This window comes from Venturia canescens, chromosome 1, assembly GCF_019457755.1.
Source record: "Venturia canescens isolate UGA chromosome 1, ASM1945775v1, whole genome shotgun sequence".
NCBI lineage: Eukaryota > Metazoa > Arthropoda > Insecta > Hymenoptera > Ichneumonidae > Venturia > Venturia canescens.
Genome location: NC_057421.1, coordinates 25435173 through 25454412, shown reverse-complemented (window position 1 = coordinate 25454412; position 19240 = coordinate 25435173). Strand labels below are relative to the sequence as shown.

Below are 19240 nucleotides of genomic sequence, written 5' to 3'. Positions count from 1 at the left end.
GGATACAGGAAAAAGAGGGATTCGATGGTGCGAGCAGCGTTCCTTCGTCTCCCTCGCACCCTGAGGAGCCCAAAATGGAGGGGATGCAATAGTGGAGCGCATCCGTTTCGCGGAGCGTGTCGGTCCCGCTGAATTACCCCTTGTATTAACTCGGGTAATTGAGATTTATTAATATAGAGACCGCTCGGTGGCCACGCACCGCTCGTTTCCTCTTCCTATCTGACTACTACAATAATATCAGGGAGCCAAGAACAGGATCGGAGCAACCCCTGTCCAGTTGAGCTCGGCTGTCCTCTTTCCCAACCGAGACGCGCACGGCAAGGGCGAATTTCCACGTAATAATATTATATTATACCGGGCTCACCGGGAAATGGCGACCGTTGGAATTCTTGTAGATTGCTTTACCGCGCACGTGTTACGTCATTATCAATCTTCATTCGGCAACAAACAACGGCGAGGGTTCATTAAAACGACGTACATTGCACTTATTGGATGGATCGACGCTCGCGGTGAATCTTCCTGATTCGCGGAAGGTTTTAAATCGTGAGAATTTTGGCCGCGTCGTGACGTAACGAGGAATCATCAACAGGAATATTCGCTGTATAAAAGTAACCTTGAGATTTCTATAGTTGCCACTGTGAAGAGCGTCGTGATAGTTGATGAATCAGTTCGACTTTTCAAGGTCTTTTGGTAATAAAAAAAATTTTTTTAAATAAAATAACCATAAAGTGCCCGGAAGAGACTGAACCTTGAAGGTGAACATGCGGACAAAGAGATGTGAGAGCGTGGGAGAAGATGAAAGCAACACGAAGACGAGGCACAGCATCGCGTTACCTCGACCAATTATCAGCGGGGATTAAGATTCATTTTTACGTGTGGCTAAGCACAGGACTTTCGTTGCCTTTTTTTAAGGCGCGAAACAAGAAACATGCAAGCGGACCATTAATTACACGGCGCGAGGTCATCTTTTTAACGGAACACTAAGAACTGGATTGCATGAGTATTTTTAGGTAGGAATCAACCGAATTGGTTGTGTAGGAACTGTAAAGATGGCAATGGCTAATGACTTGATTCTCGGGCATTCAACTGTTGGGGAATCAGCTTTATTCACATATTCACGTATATGTAAAAATAAATGAAACGATTAATGAGGGTTTGCGACGGTTTGCGAGGAAGAATGCGAGTGGAGATCCCGGAAAATGAATCCCGAGGTCGAGGTCAACGAGAGCGACTTTAAGGCATTCCGGGATCGTGATTTTCACTCGTGATTTAATCAAAGTCCAAAAATCTCGCGTCCCAGATTAAATACCGATACGTATCTGCAGTTCTGAAAACAACCCCTCTGCCGATGAGAAGTTGCCCTCGCTGCGGCGATCCGTCATCGGAACGTTTAATGAAAGTCTCTCTTGGTCCTGTTCCCTCCATCTTGCTTCCTCCCTCACGCGAGACCTCGCATAATGGGACGATGGGCTTAAGACGCTACGGCCCAAAAGCGATATTAAATCCTCCGGCGGCTTAGTCTGTCGCAACTTAGTCTTCTCACTTAACTGCTTTATAAGTCATCGCACATATTCGACCCGCTGTATTTTCGTACTTAAATAACCGCATCGCAGCTCATCAATCGTTGAATTTATTTTTGTCTTCGTTATTGCTAACTCTATTGCGCCAAGAAATATGAAATATTCTCAGCGTACTTTCCCTCCTCATCCTAACAATTCGTGACAGCGCGAGGTCGTGGAGGATTTTTCATCCACAACACTTTACGCCAAGCAACGACTAAATTCGAGAGGGAACGATATTATTGTCACTTTTTCATAATCACACGGGTTTTTTCTTCCAGAGGGATGGCGAGACTCTGTGCTGGCTGCCCCGCGCCGGTTGCTAGTTACTCTCGGAAGCCTCTCCAGGGACAGCTCACCATGCCCTGCTCCGGTGAGTAATTCACTGCTCTGAGTAAACAATCGTATAATTAATAGACAGCATTCACGAAAATTGTGATCCATGTGTGTGCATAAAGCCGATATTAAAATAGTGCTCCCTGCTGCGTGTTTGGCAGGAAAGTTAAGTTTCGTGATATAATTTGGAAGTTTGTAGAATAATTCCGGATTTTTCTACGTCCATCATGTTGTTTTCTGGAACAAGCTTTTTTTCTTTCTCCGCTTCCACTCGTCATCTTTTTATACCCCCTTTAGCCACGAATTTTCTTTCACAATAAGAAACTTTTGTAAGATCGATCTGGCTTTGGGTTACCTCGCCCCACGTTCTTTCGCACCCCCTTCAATCGTCCCGTTTCATGGCAAGGCCCTGAAAAATACGAAATCGTGGGGTATCCTGAGGGCACGCGTGAGCCAGGCCTATGGCAATCCCTCGACGGTGAAATGTAAATCAACCTCGACGTTTTTCGCCTTCTCTACGAGCCTCCCCGCCTCGTCCCTTTCCCCCCGCCTTTTTCGAATTGCCAGTTGCAAGATCTCGACGCCTCGGGGTGAAATATGTAAATGACACGCAAAGCGTCAGATACGATCTCGTTACTGCGATGAAATCGCTATCACGTGATGGTGGATCAGGGGCCTGTTCGGAATTATGCCGACCAACGTGAGCCTCGAAAGTCCGGGGGAACAAAAATTCCCCGACGAATTCAAACGTTATATTATTCTGAAGAAATTGTATCTGAATTTCTCAAATATCGCGACGTCCCAAGACGTTCTCATTCTCATTGGACGCTTGCGCTCATTTTTAAGCACCCAATAAGTAGAGCCATGGATCGAATTCGACGTTCTTGATTGGAAATCAATAAAACATCATCAGTCGTTTCTCAATCAACAGATAAAGGCTCCAATAAAATTAGCGGAATGACTTTTCTCGATATCGTACACGCATCTCCGAACGTCCACGCGCTCTTATTACATCCTCCTGTACAAACAAACAAAAAAGAGAAAAATAGCAGACAGAAGAAAAACCTGAAGAAAAAAAATGTTGAACCAGAGGGCGAACGGCGATGGGCAACCATGGCTCTGTAAGAAGAAACTACCTGTGGGGAAAACTTAAAGCTCTCCGTGAAGCTGGGCTTCCTTTTTCCCGTTATTTTTATCAGAGTGTGGGTCTCTGTTGGAAGAGTCGTAACTTTCGGAGATAGGAGAAGGAGCGAGGGAGCGTCGCGAGGGGGATCGTCTGGGCTTTTCGGGGAGCTTCACGCTGTGGCTTTCGCCAGCACTTCTTTAGGGATAAAACCGTTTCCTCCTTATGCGTCTGTCTATATGTATGTATTCAGTGGTTATAAATGTATGTATATTTCAGGAAACTTGGGAAGCTGCAATTGTACCGCGCTCATATTACTCTTGTGTCTGATGTGGCACCGTCCCCAAATATTTTTTGAGCGGCAACCCTGAGCGAACATCCGCAGCTACGCGAACACTTTAATCCGAGAAGCGTACAGAGTGCTTCGCTCCCATAACTCGCATTCACAAAGTAACACGAAAGTCAAGAAGATGTTCTATCTGAGAGGAGACCCATAAGAAAATTACTTTTTAAGGAGCAAAGGGTGTCCGCGGAGAAAAGAACGAGAGAAAAAAACGAGCGTCACGGCAGAAAAAGAAATCTCATGGGAAATGGGTAGTCTGCTCCGTACACAGCATGTTGTCACTTCAGATATTGGTTTTATATTGGATCGTAGGCAGAGGTTAGCAGCATATAAGGGCTTACGATGAAAACTGCCTCGATTTTATGTCTCATAACAGTCTTCGACAAAATTCCCAACAGAAGACGAAATTTTGTTGAAACATTCACAATTTTATTGACTGAATCAAATAAAATGGTCGCGAATACGTCGAACAAAATATTTCGGATGAATGCAAAATAATTTTGTTGATGTGGCAAATAAATGTTTATTTCACGTGTCTCAAGATACCGACTATTACGAAACACTTGACAAGATCATGTAGAGAATGAATGAGTTTATTTTGGTGTGAAGACATTTTAATATTCTGCTCGTCTCTGAGCATGCGATTGACAACATTTTTTTTTAACTTTTTAAGAAAAATCACTGTGTACGTGACAAAATATGCTTTCGTAAGGAACAACCGTTTTGTTGTTTCAATAGCACGAATAATATAGCTCGGAATATTTGATGTGTAATTTGATTTGTACAAAATCTTAATCAACTGACTAATTGAAAAAAATGTTTTTTTGAGCCATCTTCTCAAGATACAACCAATGATCTGTACACCTCAACTGTGGCATAAAAACTACAAATAATCAACGGTTGGATTCAGCAAAATAAATTTTGACAAAATGAATTTTGTGGGATCAACGAAATTCCGTTTTCAGTGTAGAAAGATCCCGATACAGAAATTCATATTATTATTAAACAATTCTGTGATCCAGCACTTTTCATCATGGCAGTTCTTCTTTCGTCATCTTTTCCAATGTCGTGACCATTTTACAATGTCCACTTTCATCGGAAGCCTGTTCCGTAGACAAAGAAGTAGCTCAACCTGGCAGCAGGAACGATGTGGAGAGGGATTTGGTTTTATTGATTTCTTACCAGGTGAACCACGCCCTGCATTCGGTCAATTAAGAGTTGGATTACTTCGAAATCCACGGTACACACGGAAGCTCGTATTCTTTTCATTTTTATTTAGCCACCGAAATAACGTGGCTGGAAATTCCACGGGAAAAGGTCGTTGGAATGAGTCCAGCACCGATAAAAAAATTCTGAGGCTTCGTACAACAAAGTTTGAGTCTTTAATCGCACCCTTCAATTCGCAATTTCGTACGACGAATCTCGTTTCTCGCAATGAATATATTCGTTAAAATGTCAACGGGGATATAAAAAACTGAAATTTCTATAGATTCGGAGGTGGCTAACACACAAATAAGCTCACACAGATTCGTAACAGATTATAATAGTTGCTAAGTGTTGCGCAGTGAATAGTAAATTCGTAAAGTCTCGACGGTTTTCGCAACATCACGATGCTTTAATAAATTTGACGTTATCTTGACATCCGATAGCAGCTAATTTATTTATGAAGCCACGCGGTCATAGTCTGTTCTCCCAGCCCTTGCCACCAGGCCGGATCCCGGAGAGAAAAAGAAAAAGAGACGAAAAACGAGGAAAAAATACGTTAAGGGGTCCCGGGACGACGAAGAGGGTTGGCCTACCCGAATGAGTCACGTGCCATCTGCCCCGAACGCCCCGACTCTATTATGACAGGGAACTATCTCATTTTTTGTGTTATCATCCTCGCTACTTTATGATAACAGCCGCATTGATCGACGCGGTCGGTTCGATTTTAAATTCGATAAGGGAATGCCATCACAATCGAATTAAAGGCACTTCTTCGGAGTAACGCGTTTGTTTATCGGTTCAGTATAATAAAACATCGCGATTCAATATCTCGAAATGTTTGGGATAAAATGCGTGGATATATTAATGAAAATAAATTTTCGAAAATTCGTTTCGTAGATTTTGCTTCTTTACAAATGAGAAGAAGGTGGATTTTGAAAGCTTGCTGTAATATTAGTTCAAAGGTAGCTAACAGGGTGAAAAAATGGATCGATAGACCTTTTTTCGCTCACGCAAAAACCACGGAACTCCCTGAGAGGCCAACAGCGGCGGGCTCTTTTTTCGTCTGACTCTATATTGAGAGCAGTGAAAAAAGACCCTTGAAATGTCCGGGTGGCGAAGGCACGCAGTTCTCGTATACATGTATGATCGCCTCGAGTGCGTCGCAGTACAAAGCTCAACCTACCTATTTAGATTTATAGTAACGGACACGAAGGATGAAACGTTGTAGAATTATTGCAAGTTGGCTCTGCGTGCAATGCAGAATATACGAAGAAACAACGAGCGGAGAGAGCTTTCATTAAAACGCACGTGAACGAACTCGAAGTACGAAGAGCAACGAAACTAGGAACCCCATGACTCGTGCGGCGAAACTCCTTGAAAACACGCCACACACGTCTCCCCAGTATCCATTAAGGAGCGATAGACCGATCCCAGACACGAGAACCTTTTGCCCTTTTGTCCGACTCAAGTACAACACCGTTATTTTCTTCTCTTTTTCTTTCCAGTTATATTTTTATTTGACTACGAGCTATTTCTGCAAAACGATCGAGCTAAATATACAAATTTAACTGCAGCAGTCGAAGGAAAATTATCGATTTTCTCCAGATTCGAAGTCAACGCCAATAATAATAATTAACTGACCCAAAATCCCCACGCGTCCGTTTTCATTTAAAGTAGTTCGGCCGTTCAATAAAGTACGACGAAGGTCCACTGTTTTTGCGGTAAATGATGGCTTAAGGTCCCCTGATAACGATAAGCACAGTCCCGGGGGAAGAAAGAAACATGAAAAAACTTCAGTTTTTGACGTGTCAAAAGCGCATATCGGTCATTACGTTGGACTGCTGGTTGAATTGAACAGCTCATTGAATTTCAGGCAAATTCGGGAATCGTAGGAATTTCATCAATTTTTTTTTGAGACTGACTCACGTTCTTTCATTCGTCTAGTAGCTTCGCTTTTTTTTTTAATGAATTGACCATTCCTTTTTCTCCGTGCCATTACCCGTATAAACTTTCTTTCGCACAACAAAAATGTTCCCTAGCTTATGTGTATCTCAAGTGTCACCGCGCGCGCTATCGACTCAATCATCAACTAGTCAAGTTGAAGTATAAATTTTATCTTTTATGATATATTAAAAGCATTTTATTACATTCTTATGACAAAAATATTCTCAATGCAAGTGTTTATTAATTTTATTAATAATTTAGACTTGAAATTAATCAACATAAAGTAGTCGCAACCTTGACTAGTCACATAACCGCCGAAGTACTTTAACTAATGCAGGCTTATGGAGATAATAAAGTCCATTGATGGTTTTTATACGAAAATAGTTCGAAAAATCGCATTCGCAGAGGGTTCGCGAGGCAGCTTTTTTCTCCCTGACGGAAGAGTTAATTAAAATTTACATTACGGATTTGAATGGTCACCTACGAGAAGTGGGGGGGAGCCTCGATGATATGGCCAATGCTTCGATTCCCTCGGGCAACTCCATTTCTGATAATAAGCATGATCAAGGCGGAGTCCTGTGTGTACACGAGCATGATGGATGTGTGGAGAAGAGAAACGAATTGGGTGGTTGAGCATTAGACTTTCAATGGTGCACATCAGCCGGAACCATAGAGAAAAGCTCGTTTGACTTCAAAGCGAGTCCGAGTGTCGCTAACTAAACTCTCGGGGCTCTCTTCTCGCCCCTTTTTCCTCTCTCTTCTGATAAGTCACATTTCACGTAAACGCCGAGTTCTTACTCTCCCCATAAGCTCTCCGTGTACGGGGCTGTAGGCAAAAGTTTGCCTTTTCCAATCCGAGTCCATTTCGTGATTAAGTGTAAACTTGCGAAGCTGCCGCGTCGGGTAAATACTACGCTGCGTACTCGCGGCTACACATTTGCCCTATCGCCGAATCAGAGCGTACATCGATGTATACATATATATCTACGTAAACATATACATTAACGAGGGGTAAATAAACTCGAAACACGGTTTAGTACAGCGCATCAGGACCGTCGCAGCAGCAGAAAATCCAGCACGGACTGCGTCTGATATTGTAAGATCACTCTTCGAAACAAAGAGGCGTAAGTTCGGAATTTTTCCACACAGATCTCAGGGAATTTGGTCACTTTGTTGGCCAGCATCCGACAGTGGTATATCGAGATGGATGTGTCCTCCTGGAAGCTCTTTCTTTCTACACTATTTGCGAATCATACGAGTACCAACAACTCGACGTTGTTGGACCCTTTTGACTCGAGTTCTTTCTCTTATACTTTACCAACGACGTTGATCCAATATTTTTTTAGCCTCGGATCCTCGTGGATACGAATGAGTAATGTTAATTGATTAAATGTCTATTTAAGGTTGTTCAATAGCAAAACTCGATTTCTTACGAAAATTTTGAATAAAAATTATATATTGCAGGTTAAAGTTCTGTGGCTTTTCCATCTGAACACATATGGTAATCGTCAAACAAAAAATGTGTATCGAAATAACTTGATAACGGTTCTTACGATTTTGATGTAATAAAACACAGCGTTAGAGTATCTTCTGAAGAAAAAATAAATAAATGAAAAAAAAAAAAAACATAATCTACTTTCTAGTTTTTGAGAAAAACATTATTGTAATAAAAATCGTATGAGAATTTGAGCGGGAGAATTTCAAAGTTGTACATACGGTATGAAGACGTATTCTATAGCAGATGGAAAAGAAAAAATATAAAAATTCCAAAGTTCCAATTATAAAATTTTAGTAAAATATTGTAACCATGTATTTGTTTTACTGTTCATTAACGATAATTTGAATGTTCTTTGGAACATATATTTCACAACGAATAATGTTCACACCGGAAGGGGGCTGCAGCCTATTTTTTATACGGCACTTAGCTATCGAACTACCTTAAATATCCACTTCAGATGTGGAATGTGTATCGGTGCACGGATAAGCTGAGGAGCCATTTATTTATCATCAAATAGATTGTTCGAAAGTTGATCGGATCTGTAAGCTCGAATGGAAGTTTAGTTGCGATAGAAGCGCGAGGTTTTGATGGAGTTGAGAATTTTCGAATTCTTCGAGTCTTCGAGCATGCAGCTCGGGCCATTCGAAAGGTGTTGGTAACTCCATCCGAGTTGACAACAAAGTCGATTTAAGTGCAAGCCGGAGGGTCGGAAATTCGGCAAAGGGCCAGAGAAACGTGGATAGTCTGGTAGAAGTTTTCTTTGAGCAAAAAGAGCCGCGTATCGGAATGCGCGGGTGGAATAGAAGCGAAAAATGTAGAGTATGTTGTTGGATCATAAGAGAAGTAAAGCGGGTGAGGAAGAGGATTGAAAAAGGAGAGAAACTGTACACTCCGGCTGTTGGTATCGAGTTTCTAATGGCGTAAGTCAAGCCACGTTGCGTGGGTTCATGGGGCATGGAAGGGACCGTAAAAACGTATGCCAAGGGTAATCGAAGGGAAAGAAAAGAGCGAGGGTTGAAAGAAACCAGAGAGAGAGAGAGAGAGAGAGAGGCGAGAGACAAAGAGACCAAACGAGGAGCAAAGCTTTCCCGTGCGCTTTATCATGGCTGTGTATGATCCCGTTCAAGAGAACACTTCCTTCGTAGCCTTAATTGCACCGTCAAATTACTATCCCCCTTCGGGAAGGGAAAATTTACTGGAAAGTTTATTGTTTTCGGCTGATGCCCAGAGAAGTTTGTACATCGGAGCACGTGTTCCCCGCTTGTTCCGCAGTGAGAAACTATCAAGTTCCAGGAAGTACTTTGTCCTCGTTCTATCAGTCCATTGGAAATAAATCCGGGGATGCGATATCGCAAATTTGCTTCTTTTTCTCCATTAGCGTTATTGCTACGAGAGAGTCAACGAGTTCTATCGCGCTCCCAGTGAAAAGGATCTTTGAAGCGGCGTGCACAGTTCCGCATGGTGATCAAGCGCCTCTGATGAGGGAGCATCACGCTCCCTGAATCTACATTAGCTGAAGAGACACGCTGGGAGTGAGAGACGAAAAGCCCTGAAAAATAAACGTTCGCGGAGAATGGACCAAAGCCTCGGGGCCAAAGAGGCGATCTGCATGTGGCGGTTCTCTTTTGTCCGCGGAGTTCAAACCTTTCAGTTGCATTTTTGCCGCCTCAAGGTCCTGCAAAAACGTTACGCGCTGTTATACGCTCCCGTCTCCCTCTCTCTTTTCCTCTCATCTGGCTCTCCGGTAATTAGAGTAAATTTGAGACTTGATATTTTAATCATTCTCTACGCGGGCTCTCGCTTCGAAAGGATCCTATTCTCAGAGCACTCGCTAAATACAAGTGACGTACCGCAGAGTAAATGTCACTCTCTTACAAATCTTCACAGCCGTTGAGCATCACTTGCGAAATATATTTTTTGTAGAATCGTTGCGGCTCTGGTTTAAAGAAACAAATATACCGATAGGATGTGAATAATTGTTTCAGTGGATCTAGAGCATGTTGTAATACTCGGTCCAGGTTAGTGGCTGGAACGAACCACCTCCGCACCTTGTTCATTCATTAATTATTATTCACAACGCAAATGTGTCAGGTATAACGTAACAGCTTCAACGATTTATTATTCGCGTGGCTCCGTTCGTAAATCTTGATGCTCAAGTGTCTGACCTATTTATCGTTGAATAGGATAGAAATTATGTTTTCAAATGAATGTACGAAAAACAGGGTGAGCAGATTTCGAGAGGTTGTGAAAGAAATTTTGTTGTGCTGGTTTCTCATGCGATTAAATATTTTTTAGTATCGATTTTTTGCCTTCGCCATTCATTTTTTAATTCCATTGTTCCCTCTCGTACTTCGGCAGGCATCCGGTTTGGAGTATACGATTGATTGTCATGTACTCGAACATGTAAGGCCATCTCGTTGTACCCTGAGGCTGAAGAGTGTTCCAAATACTTATACATAAAAAATCACTTACGGACTGTTTCTACGATAAATATTGTAACGTACTCGCACATAGGTGTGTATCGCGCGCTTGTGTACAGGCGTTCGATTACCTTGGGAAACGCAATAGCAACAAACAGGCTCCGAAGAGCTCGGGTGAGTGGGCGAATGACGAGAGTTAATTACAGACGCGGTGATGAGAAACAGCTCATCGCCGCAGACACTTCAATCTCTTCATCTTCCTATGTGTACGCTCTCTCACGCATACTCAATCGATCAACAAGAGAAGGTCTCTCGGATATTAGGTATGTAAGCGATTCGGATGTCGCACGTTATCGAAAAAATTTCTAGACATAACCGCGCAATATCCATCAGCTCAGCTTGACGTCGTAACGAGGTCTGGAAAATGGATCAACTATCGCAGGATACCAAACGTGGATAATTACATATTTTAATAGTTTCAAAAAATAAAGAATCTCAATTCGTTCTCACTATTAAACGCGGAGGATCTTTGAAATTTATTTAATGATTAAAAGATTGCAAACAAAAGTATGGATACTCACGTTAAGGAAGTTGAGGCTGTACAGTCATTTTTTTTACCCAAAAGTGATGACCTGTACCTTTCAAAAGTTAGGCCAGTTTACAGTTTGGCAATGTTGCATACACTTTAAAGAAAAGTTGGGGAAAAAAAGACGAAAAACTGGTAAAAGCTCAGTTGAAAATACGAACAGTGACGATCCTAGCCTCAAAAAACTGCACGGAAAACAGATTATTATTAATATAATCTCAGCAAATCTCCTAATAAATCTGAAAAAAAATTGACATTATTGGGCAAGCCTTGCTCATGTTGCCCAAAAAATTTCATATTTTTAGCATCATTTTTAACGGAGATATCACTGAATGTGTCTTGACTTCCATAAGATTACATGTTATTTGGCCCAAATTGTTATTGATTTTTCTCAGCAACGACGCTCCTAAACTGTCTGAAAATTTAACTGATTTTTTTTTACACTTCACTTTATAAGATGCAATCGGTTTAAAAGCGGTGACATCATTTTCATTCTAATGCCTCAACTTCCTTAACGTTTTGGTGTATCACAATATTCTTTCAAGCCCCAAAAACTGCCCGAGCACTTCACGATTGAGAACCAATGTGCTTCTTTAAGGTAGCTCATGCACGAAACGATTTAAAGTCTTGAAATTTACACAGAGTTTAAATGGCTAATCGACTGACACGGATATCAAATTTTAAAGGGTTCGTCTTATTGGTTATTGGCATAAACGTGTTTAAATATGAAGAAAGACACACGCAGGGTTTCGCGTAAAAAATCGTTTATTCTTCCATATTACGGATGAACGCTTCTTACGAAGTTTATGAAAAACGTACCCAATAACAATGAAGTATATAATGAAGGTTTAAGAAAAAATTCGAGACGATTGTCTTACTGGTAATAAAGATATGGTAAAAATTGAACGAAATTGGTAATGAGCACTCGTACAACCTCGCATTTGCTTATTTCGGTATTTTGTTTCTTATTCTTGAATTGGCCCATTCCTGTCATAGCCTTCTATCTATTTATTAATACTTTTTTATTGATCCTCTTCCCTTTGTGTTTTCCCTTTGCGCTCTCTAATGCCATTTTTTACATAAAAAACTATCGTATTTTCGTCAGGGACGATTGAAATTTCGGCTTCAGTCAGATAAGTGAAAAAAATGATTTACAATATCGAAATAATAACTCTGATATTAATTAAAAGTGATTACATCTTTAATTAGGGAATTAAAATCGATCGAATTCAAACACCCATGAAATACGATCGTTCGGGCATGATCTACCTTAATTCGATCACGAAATGCGGAAGCATTAGTTTCTGAATGTGCAGAGGTTCGGACATCCTCAAATTCATGAAGAGCAGCCAGTTGTGGGTCGATTTCCGTGAGCATTTCAATCTTTTGATCACAGTCGCATACGATTATATATATTCAAACCCCACAACTCGCGTTCAGCCAGAATGTGAAACAGGAAGCTGAGAATTTATATAATATTAAAAGTATATCGTAAGCAGATCGTCCGTCCGTGCGCGGATATGGGCTCGAATCGTGGCGTTTTATGCGGAGAAGAACAAACCGCTTCACAGCGAGAGTGTTGATGGGGTGATCGAAAGTGTAATAGCTCGAGGCAAGACTGATTGTGTGAAAGACAGCTGTTTACGGTAGCGCATTGAGACGGTGACCGACGTGAGCGACGCAAGCGGAGCGTGATAGAAAGGTGTGGGCAGTTATGTCAAGCGATACGTGCGTGGCGATGACTCGTCGTGGTCGTGAAAGCAGGCAACGCTCGAGCGCATCAGAGATGCTCCGACTCACGAGGATTTTCAAAGCTCCCGATAAAAATCCCATAATTTTGGTAAAATCCCAAAAAATGTATAAAAACGTTTTAATACATTTGAAATAAAAGTGCAGGCTGAAATAAAACTGCGCTACAGTGTTAAGGGGAGGAGGGAGCGAGAGAGAGAAAATACACGTCGAGCCACAAGAGTCGAGTGTCTCGGCACGCGGCACGAGCTCAAGTTCTCGGTCGGCCTCATTAGAAACGCGAGGTGGGCCCGCGAATGAGAGGAAGAGAGAGCAAGAGCCTTTCGCGGAGGTATGAGGCACGGGCATCCCCTGATTTTCAAGCACGAAACCGTGAGGATTGAAAGGAGGGAGCTCTCCAATTACTCGAGCGTGTGGCGGGTGAACTCGCGCGCGCGCGCGCGCGCGATTCTCGCGTGCGATTATCCCTTGCGCTCTTTTTCAACCCTCGTATACTTATGCACACACACACGCACATGCGTATATGCACACGTGTTGGGGTGAAATAGATATACACAAAGGTCCTGCATGGGATCCCTCGTTCTTGGAGTCCACGACACCCTCAGCATTGTACGCTGAGGGACCGAGGGCTCACGGACGTCGAGCTTGCAACGCACGACGAAAAAAAACTTGCGCGCGGCCGCACACGCGGCCTCCTATCACTGGGTGAGAGAGTACTTCACGCGAAAATCCGTAATTGCTTCGCGTCAGTGGACAAGCAACGTTGCGTTTGCCAATTTGTCGGGCAGAACAAACGAATGCTTTTTTTCTTCTAATGCAATTTATTGTGTAGCAACGACCGTGGAAACACGTACGCGTAATCAATCAAGCGGTGCTGAGTCGAGACGGCTGGAAAATAAATAAATTTCGGGAGTTAGGAGAGTGGAGCGGTGCGTGGAATTTCAAATATTTGCATCTGGCTTTGTGCAGCCTTTCGTGGGATTCCGAAGTAAGGATTTTACTAGATTTTCTGAAATGGATATCAATATTGACGAAGCATGGATGCTAGAAAAACATTTAGAAAGTTGGGAGACGTGAAATGATGAGAAATTTTTGTAAATTTTTGTAAAAACTCAAATTGCATTGCTGAAACAGGGAGCACGAACGATGGCCCGGGATATATTTGGGAAATTTTGTCAAATAACTTTCCCTCGGTACAGTGTATATTCAGCCGAAACTTGAGATCCTCGCGGACCAGAGTTAAAACAAGAAATTCGCTCGAGTTTCACGAAAACGGCATCGGCTCAATTTCCGACGATCTCGAGGTTCTAGAACTTTCTTAAACGACCCTTTGTGTTCGGAGAAAAGCCAGGAGAGAAGAAAAAACAACTTAGGCTCGCATCCCCATAGAGACTCGAGCTGTGAAAACAGCGTTTCACAACGAAGAGACTCTCGATCCCGTTGGACTACCCAGCGGCAAAAGCATCGTGAGGATTTTCCCGTGGGAATATACTCTCTTCGCCGCTGCCCGAGAACGAGACCGAACGATGCTGTCTCCTTCTCTCTCCATCTCTCTGCGCTATAAGTCGGTTATACGGAATGAAAAAGAAATCGAATCAGGCTTGAGTACAAACGATCCTGACGAGCGTATACTTTCGAAGGAAGATAAATTCTCTCGCTGCTCTTCAATCTTGACATATATTTATGCGTATCATGAAAATATACTGAAATTATTTCTAAGAGAATTCCCTGGAAGTCATAGAAACCGAGAGAAAATGAGACATTTTCAAACCGAATGTAAAACAAAATGTCAATTTTCATAAATATCGAATCATAACTTCTGTCCAACAGAATGTTTCCCTCCCTCCATCCATTCGATCTTAACGTTCAATAAATCCGAATTTTGCGACCCCCCTCACGCCTCGATCTGCGCAAACGATGAACACACTCTGTTTGTGGTTCTACAAACTACCAGACACGAGCGCTGTATTTATGAAGAAATTGTCGCCAAATATTGGCAACACTCGTCAAGCACAACCCCCAAAGTTTCCCAACGACTGTTTCCTCGACAAAATTTTTCCCAAAATTCTAAAATAGTATATAATTTTTAGTGAATAGATGTAACGTGTTTAAAGAGTTTGAAGAATGAGAAAAAGGGAGAAACAGGTGGAGAGGGTTCTTATCGATGCAGAAGAGCTCGAAGGGTCGTAGCAATTAAGAGATAACAAGGTTTCCCCTTGGTACCCCTCCAATTAGTGACACCCTGACCCAACCCACTTCCGACAGCGCACTTACACCGTTCTAGAGGCAACTCTGACTGAACACGTTGGAGAGAGATGGATACCAGTACATGTATAAATAGTGAGAGAAATAACAATATTTATATATGTATGGGGAATGTAGGAGAGGGAAAAGCCATGTATAGTCAGAGAAGAGCATGTCAAAGTTTTCTCTTCCGCGCCACGTGCAACCGCACCGAACAAGCCAAAGCTTTCCACCCTCTCTTTGCTCTGCGTCCTGCACAACCCTCGAACACACTTTCTCTCTCCGTCAGTTTTTCCCTCTTCTATGGCTCAGCAGCACAACGTTATCCTTGAGCTTTTGCTCGACCGTGTTTGCATACCATTCTGCAGATCCCCGCAGGGAATTATCACGGGTAAAATCGCGAGGTGACGTTCTACCAATGGAAAAGATACACATCGGGAATGCAAATATGGCGTATAGATGCAAATGGAATGTGTCACTATTTCGGTCTGTCGCCCTCGAAAATACATGGAATTTATAGTTGCTCGTGATATTTGTGCGCAAGTGTTTAGGTTCATAGATTGAAAAAAAAAATTATTCATTCAATAGAAATTGATGCGTTATTGGAAGAGTTTTCTTCATTCGACTGCAATTTTTTTCGGAGAGAATAAATCTGTAGTTTGATATAAAAGAATTTTGATCATTCGATTATTTTTAGCCTTGCGATGATCATATATTTCATTGGCATCCCCCGTAATGCCACATTCGTTGTCGCCACGACTTTTTTCTCTCAGTGTAGTTCATGCGAAGGTAGTATTTTCAGTGTTTCAACAAGACAAAAGAGTGTTTTTGTGAAATCGGTTGATACCAGCAGTCTCGAATGAATATACAGTACGATTTTTACAAACTTATAGGATTTGCTTGAACGAGTTGGGAGAAAAGAAAATTCACTAAATGTTAAACATGACGACGATTCGTTGCTTCATTTGTCGGGGGAGCTTGTAAAGCGACACTTTGGTGATGGTGGCAGAAAGGAGGAAGTTGAGGATAAATATCTGTGAGATCTTTGCAGCTGGGTTGCTTTCATGATACGACCCTCCTCAGCCGCACCCCTCGCGAGAGAATGGAGTGTCAAGTGCGTGGAGTATAGTTTTTCGTGTTCTTCAGTCAAGAGGCTTTTGACACTGAGCCACGAAATACAAACTGGACACTCGCGCACATGTAGTACAGCTCCGACTGCGGAGGAGCTCCAATTTCAGGTCGGTTTTTTCAATCAATAATATTGTTGATTTATAAGAGGGCTTAATTCAGAGAGGGCAACTGCGGGCCGGGAATGAATCGCGATTCTGGGCGAAGGGTGACGTTTCCCCTGTCGTATTCTCTCGCCGGGTTATTATTTCGAATTCAGTAAATCCGAATAGAGCAAACGAGCCCTCTCCGTATCGCGTTCCTGTCAAGTTTATTGTTGCAGCAAGCATCGATCGCGATTTCAACAATAAACCAGAGCTTCATCCATTTTCAAGCGAATGGAATTCAGTATTTAGATGTTTGAATGTAGGACAAACAAAATCGTCAATAACAAGAACAATTCGTGTATTTATCATAGAATTTACCACGCTGACAGTCGAAATTTGTGGTTTCCACATTTCCACTTATCAGTAAGTGCTAGGTCTGACATGATGAATAACACTCGAAAACAAAACGAAATATAGTTCTGACGTGCATCACTTTTTGCTCTCCGCATATAAAGCTGTCAGAATTCAAGGAACGAAAAATAGCAAAATTCAAAAAATACCATGCTCTTTGTAATCGGTGCTGGCCAAGTACTTTGAAAATACTTAAAAAATTCTTGAAAAATAATATATTCCTCACTCTGTGCAAAACGAATCCGTTTTCTCCGTGCGCTTGGAATTACGCCGAACGACACGAATTATGCCTGGCAAATGATTGAACTTCCATCATCGAGCAAATCCGTAAAAAACGAATGCGTAGAATTGAAATTTTCTTAGATTACGATCGTGTGACAAGGATTGAGGATCTTCGCATAAGGATAACGTAGATAGCGGCGTTAAAGCCTCGGGGGTTTGAGCGTGCACCAGGTCGTTAGTATCGAGTACGAGCGGTGCATATAAATGAGAACCGTTTCGGCACACCAACGGGCACTTTTATAGTTGTCTATACCGCGCTTGTGCGTGGGAGAAGAGAGTAAAATCTCCTGGGAATCCGTACAGCCGGTTACAGGAGGCAAGACGCGAAGGAGTTTTCGGCAACTGGCAAAGGGGGTTGGAGTTGCTTCGGTTCTCCGGGCTCGTACATTCGTCTATTCGGAGATTGTACTGACTCATGCCGCGCGCCCAGGATAATCGAACTCGTTACCTCTCCCTCTGGCAAAGGATTCGTTTCGTGCTTCGAATCGTGATTCGCAGAGGCGATATATCCCTCATTTTTTATCGCTCGCAGCGTCGAAAGGTCGCGCGTTAAACCCGCCGCACTGGAATGTCGCGGAGAATCTTTCCTCAAATGTTTCTATTAATCGGAGCTTATTTTCAAGCTGAATCAACGCGCCGGTTAAACCAAAATGGAATTCTGTCTGCGGGCTTTGTCGACCCTCGTCACTCTTTTAAGGCATTTTGAAAAAGAAATTCAACGAAGTATATTATGCTGAAGAGGAAGTGACGCAAACTTGGCAAATTCGCCATGATTTTATAAACTCACGCATCCTACTCGACGGTCCGAGCGAGATACACCAGCATCCTCGGTGTACACCGTTTGAGAATGAACGTACGAGGGTCAGGGCCACGCTCCTGAACGCCACGCAAATCCTGTGTATACGCGACGGGTCGCAAGACTGATCTTGTTAAGTCCTGGACTCTCGTGGCAAAGGGGATTCTGACCAACGAACCGTGCACCGTTGCCCCTAGGGTTTCCTCTCCGTACCCCAAGTAACGCTTCGTTTCACGATTGATTCTTTATTTTACAATTGACAGACTCTGCGCTCTGTGGAGACGAATGCGAGGACTCTGTTTCGCGAGTTTCACTGTTCCTTGGCTGAGATTATTCTCGCGCAGCGGTTCGAGTACGGTCCGTAGAAAGCGTCAATTGTAATCGAATCTCTATCGATCATCCAGTATAAAAACTCAACCAAACCTGCTTAAGCAAACGATGAAATGGAATTTTACGTTTTTCAGAAAAACGAGCCTCTACCGAGTCTCCCCGTACCGGAGCTGGAGACGACGATGCAGAAGTACCTGGCCCAGGTCGAGGCCATAAGTCCGGCTCATCTGGATCGTTGTCGGAGTTTGGTTAAGTCATTCCTAGCCGGAGCCGGTCCGAAACTCCAGCAACATCTCCTCGAACGCAGGCAGACAACTGTCAACTGGGTGAGCTCTAATTCGGTATAGTGTAATACGAGGCGAATAATTCATCACTGCGAAAGCCATCATTTTGTCTGTGAAATCCTTCAATCATCGGATTTTCAGATATCCAATTAGATTCTGCCATTTCGACGAAATCTTGACACGGAGAGAACTGAGAGGTGAAAATTGCAGTTACGCATATATAAAAACCGAATACGACCTCGGTGATTGAAAATTTTTACATTCACTGTCCTATCCAAATCCCAAAAGTTTAATGTCGTTCTTAGTGCCCATCCCAATAATAGCTTTAGAATCGATAGTGATAATTGTCGAGGAGATCGACAGTGACGGATATGCTCGACGAGCGCGTAGCTCCAGCCATTTCCCGGGTTGAGCAGCCTCCGATGAGGTCAGTACTTGGTTGATTGATCGCTCAGCCATGCACTGCTTCCTGCATCGATCCCTGGGTGAAAAGTACATTTTCAAAGCTTATGAAAATAACCATTTAAAACAGAGTGAAAGCAAAACAAAAAGCGCGACCTGGACTCCGGCAAAGGCTCCGTAGATCTCGTTCTTGGTCAATAAGCATGCATAAATCTAACGAAAAATCGTATCACGATAAAAAGAACCGAACGTATTCGATATTTGTCTGAAAAAGCTCATAACTGCGACGTGAGTAGCCCCGAGCATAAAACCTCGTTGGAGCTCCACCTATAAGTGAAATCTACGAGCCCGATGTTCGTACGTGAAGTCGCGTGTTGTGTGGCGCCAAATGTTCAACGCCGTGAGAATAGGTTGAATGCAGAATTCGACGAGCGAAATCGGCAGGCTGGTAGTGGAGAGACAAAAAATAAAAACACACACACACACAATGGGAAGATTTAACGGGAGTATACG

At 42.7% G+C, this 19240-nt stretch overlaps 1 protein-coding gene across 1 annotated transcript in view; it reads left to right on the top strand.

Annotated features, from left to right (window-relative positions):
• Positions 1-1846: 1846 nt before the first annotated feature.
• ChAT (Choline acetyltransferase) overlaps positions 1847-19240 on the top strand; it is a 63506-nt gene continuing 46112 nt past the window's right edge. Inside the window, exons 1-2 of the mRNA XM_043434165.1 lie at positions 1847-1932; positions 18176-18367. Coding sequence (XP_043290100.1) covers positions 18224-18367 — 144 coding nt within the window. The 5' untranslated portion in view covers positions 1847-1932; positions 18176-18223. The remainder of the gene's footprint in view (positions 1933-18175; positions 18368-19240) is intronic.